At 54.0% G+C, this 4,553-nt stretch overlaps 1 protein-coding gene across 1 annotated transcript in view; it reads right to left on the bottom strand.

Moving 5' to 3' along the window:
• The window catches only part of adcy8 (adenylate cyclase 8 (brain)), a 97,728-nt gene extending 93,407 nt beyond the window's left edge, over positions 1–4,321 (bottom strand). Inside the window, exon 1 of the mRNA XM_029281163.2 lies at positions 2,570–4,321. Within this exon, the coding sequence (XP_029136996.2) occupies positions 2,570–3,520 (951 nt within the window). The 5' untranslated portion in view covers positions 3,521–4,321. The remainder of the gene's footprint in view (positions 1–2,569) is intronic.
• Positions 4,322–4,553: the final 232 nt, after the last annotated feature.

Here is a 4,553-nt window from a genome sequence, read left to right as displayed (position 1 = left end):
CAGCCGACACTTACAACTTCAGGATCTGAATCAACAACGGAAAAGACTTTATATTTCACTTTTTAGTCACCCGGTCACTGGACTCTTTCTGCTGTCCGTCTGTGTGGTGTCTGCAGGAGGGGTGTCCTGACTGCAGGCTCATCAGCAGGATCAGCAGGTCCTGGTCCTGGTCCTGGTGGTCTACAAAGACCTGCTGGTTTCCCCTCACTCACTCTCAGCCTGACCCACGTTTGCACATTTATTTCTATAAGTTATTTATGTTTTAGTGAACTCTTCAACACCACACACACATCCACACGTTCACACCCGACCTCATGACTCTTCTTATTGATTACTTTAACTCGCTTTTTCTTTGAGAGGTTCATGTTGATGTTTCTGTCTGGATCTGACGGCAGCAGAAAGAAACAAAGAAAATAAAACTAACTCACAACAAAACCAAAAGAAAAAAGACAGAAAGAAGGAGAGAGAGAAAGAAAGCTTTTGCAGAGTTATCATGTTCACCAGTAGGGGGTGCCGAACCTGTTTGGAGCTGCAGCGTGTGTGTGTGTGTGTGTGTGTGTGTGTGTGTGTGTGTGTGTGTGTGTGTGTGTCTGTGTGTGTGTGTGTGTGTGTGTGTGTGTGTGTGTGTGTGTGTGTGTGTGTGTGTGTCTGTGTGTCTGTGTGTGTGTGTGTGTGTGCGTGTGTGCGTGTGTGTGTGTGTGTTTGTGTCTGTGTGTCTGTGTGTCTGTGTGTCTGTGTGTGTGTGTGTGTGTGTGTGTGTGTGTGTGTGTGTGTGTGTGTGTGTGTGCGTGCGTGCGTGTTTGTGTCTGTGTGTGTGTGTGTGTGTGTGTGTGTGTGTGTGTGTGTGTGTGTGTGTGTGTGTGTGTGTGTGTGTGTGTGTGTGTGTGCGCACACTGGACAGCTCCCGGTGCTGAAAGCTCAGCAGTCACAGCCACCCTGATGTCACAGAAACGTCATGTTTCATTGTTCAAACTTCTACAGGAACATCAGCGACACAGAGCAACAAAAACAGCCCGAGTACACCAAAAATAAACAACTGTTTGTACAACAACAAGTCCTCACACCAAGTCGACAACAACAAAACCACCGCTGCCAACTTTTTACTCTCATTGAAAAACTCTGAAAAAGCAACAGCAGCAGCTCGGCTGTAAACAAACGTTGGACTCAGACATCAGTCAGCAAAGTGCAGAACAAATCAACAAGTCGGGAAGTTAGTCGAGGAAAAATCTGAAAACAAGCTTAGAAGGTAAGGAGGAGGGAGGGAGACATAAGGAATAGGAGAACATTTGGTTGAGGCTGAGGAAGCAGGAGAAAGGGGATGAAAGTGGGAGGGAACGAGGGGTTTGGAGGAATGTGAAAAATGTGATGAGGAGAGGAGGTGGAGAAGGTTTAGGGAGGATGGTGAATAAGAGAAGAAACGGGAGGAAGATTGAGAAGATGAGCTAAAGTAGAAGAAGAGGAAAGCAGAGGGATTAGAGGGGAGGGGGGGGGACAAAAAAAGCTGCACATGAAGATGAGAAGAGGAAGCAGAGAAATAGATTAGCAGGGGGAGAGGAGGCTAAAAGAGCAGCAACACGGGCGATTGAAGTGCAAGAGGACTGAGGAGAATAGGAGGGGTAAAGGAGGATTAGGGATAAAAGGAGGAAGTAGGACAGAAGGAGGGACGAGGGAGGATTCGATTTTCAAGTATAAATAAGTTAAAAAAAAAAGAAGATAAAGAGGAACAAGATTAGGGTGGTAGAGGACAGGAGGAGGAAGGAGACCGGAAGGCAAGGATGCACAAAGGAAGGAGGAAGGAGAAGGGGTCAAGAAAGGATAAGAAGCAGAAGAGGGGGGATGATGATTGAGAGAGCGAGGAAGAGGAGCCAGGGAGAAGGTGTAAGGAATCAACAATTAGCAGCATGAGGAGGACGGGGTAAATAAAGGAGAGGAAGAGAAGGAGATGGGAGGAGTTTAAGGAGTATATGTGGAATGAGGAGAGGAGAAAGGGAAGGGGGGAGAGGAGGATTAGGGGGAGGAGAGGAGAGGAGGAGAGGAGGAGAGGAGAGGAGAGGAGGAGAGGAGGAGGAGAGGAGAGGAGAGGAGGAGGAGAGGAGGAGAGGAGGAGGAGAGGAGGAGAGGAGAGGAGGAGAGGAGGAGAGGAGGAGGATGCAACGATGGATGGAGGAATAAATGAGGCGTGAGGTCAGAGGAGGAGAGGAGGAGAGGAGGAGAGGAGGAGGAGAGGAGAGGAGGAGAGGAGGAGAGGAGAGGAGAGGAGGAGAGGAGGAGGAGAGGAGAGGAGAGGAGGAGGAGAGGAGGAGAGGAGGAGGAGAGGAGGAGAGGAGAGGAGGAGGAGAGGAGGAGAGGAGGAGAGGAGGAGGAGAGGAGAGGAGGAGAGGAGGAGGAGAGGAGGAAAGGAGGAGGTGGAGGAGAGGAAGTGGGGAAGGAAGGGAGATTAGGAAACGAGCGGGGTGCACGATAACTGAAGGGGAGGGGAGAGGATTAAGGGGACACACAAGGAAGGATGGAAGGAGGAATAGGTAAATGGAGAAGGGAGGACAGATTAGGAGAAGGGCGTGAGATCTACCTGGTTGGTGGACAGCTGTGCATTCTGGGACATGAGCATCTGGACCAGGATGTGGAGCCCCGAGGTGAGCAGCCCCGCCAGTATGGCCCACGTGAGCGGCAGGGGCAGCATGCTGTAGGTGGCGAACAGCGTGAACAGCACGTACCCCACGCCGTCCCCCAGCAGCCCGTAGCCCAGCCCGGCCGCCAGGATCTGCGTGGCCATGGCCACCCAGGTGACCACGCCGCTGTACTGCAGGTAGCTGTGCGACGTGGTGTCCTTCCGCACCACCACTAAGGCACAAATGACCACCTCGATGCCCGTGAAGAAGCCCAGGAGAGTCCCCTTGATGGGGTCCATGGGGGAGGACGCGAGGGTGAGGTGCAGCACCAGCAGGGTGAGCTTGGTGACCACGTCCAGGATGTTCATCACCACCACCGACTTGCGCCGCTGGCCCAGGAAGTAGCGCTGGTACAGGCGCTCCAGGTCGCGGGACTTGAAGGCGTTGCGCAGCGTGGGGAAGATGACGCCCCGGTACGTGTAGCCCCAGTTCAGGAAGAAGTCCGAGTTGCTGGGCGCGCAGTCGATCTGCAGGAAGCCCAGGTCGCTGCTGGCGCGCTCCGGGAACACCTTGGTCCCGCCGTTGTTGTGCCGGTCCCCCACCGACCCGGTCCGCCCCGCCGAGTGCTTCCGCGCGCCCTCGCTCGGGTCGTAGGGCTCGTCCGGCCCGATGCCCTTCACCCCCCCGCCTCCTCCTCCTCCTCCTCCTCCTCCTCCTCCTCCTCCTCCGCCCTGCTCGTGGATGAACCTCTGCTCGGTGATGTGCCGCACCGCGTTCTGCCACAGCAGCCGTTTGGGTCGCGCACTGCCGCTGCTGCCGCTGCTGTTGCTGTTGTTGCTGCCGCTCGGCGTCTTGTTGATGGTGTACAGCTCCTCACTCGCGCTGGAGCAGCGGACCTCGGACAGCTCCATCACTGCTGTGTATCTTGTTGTTGCTGTTATTGTCTTATCGGTTAGTGTCGGTTGATGTCACCCCCTCCTTCTCCTCCGCGGTGTGTGAGTTAGCTCAGCGGTTTTGGGGAGACGACGTCCAGTGGTTGCGCATCGAACCGGGCTGCTGCTGCGGCGAGCGCGGCGCGGGGTAAAGCGCGGTTGGAGGTCATTGTTATTCCACACAGGAGGAAACAGCACATAAATCCGACACGGTTTTTAGAAAAGCATGTCCCACGTTATCCACTTACCATCAGCGCCATCATCATCACCACCACCGCGCACCGCGTCTCCGTGCTGGAGGCTCAAAAATCAACCGTGCGCCGACCGTCCGCACCATCAGGGTGCCGCGGCGTCACGGAGAGCCCGGGATCCGCGAGGAAACAAAGATGATGATGTGTGTGAAGCCGAGTCAGACACGTCAGAAAGAGGGGCTTCAAAATCCCCAAATGTTGCGCTGGCACAGCTGGTTCCGGTTACTTTGTCATTCTTGCGGATCAAAGAAAAGAATGCAGACTTTATTCCGGACCCTCGTAAAACGTGCCATTAAAGGATATATCCCATAAGGTCAGAGAAGACCCCACCCCCCACAAAAAGCCTTGATAGTATCCGTTTGGTCCAGATCCACGAGAGAGTCTCACTCATCAACTTGTTGTTGCTCAAACGGCTCGAGAGTGTCAGTCCTCCTCCTCGAGCCTCTCCATCCACACACACGAGGGGCTCGCGCTTGAATGCAACACCTGGCTGACTGAGAGAGAGAGAGAGAGAGAGAGAGGGGGGGGGGGGGGGGGGGGGTGGGGGCAGTGCAAAGACACACAATCCTCCGTCACAATCCTCCTCCTCCTCCGGTGAGCCGTCTCTCTTTCCCCCCTTCTTCTTCTTCTTCTTCTTCTTCTTCTTCTTCTTCTTCTTCTTCTCCTCCTTCTTCTTCTTCTTCTTCTTCTCCTCCTTCTTCTTCTTCTTCTTCTTCTTCTTCTCCTCCTTCTTCTTCTTCTTCTTCTTCTTCTCCTCCTCA

This window comes from Labrus bergylta, chromosome 4 (assembly GCF_963930695.1).
Source record: "Labrus bergylta chromosome 4, fLabBer1.1, whole genome shotgun sequence".
Taxonomy (NCBI): domain Eukaryota; kingdom Metazoa; phylum Chordata; class Actinopteri; order Labriformes; family Labridae; genus Labrus; species Labrus bergylta.
The sequence above is the reverse complement of the archived record's forward strand: the minus strand, read 5'-3'. Positions and strand labels throughout refer to the sequence as shown.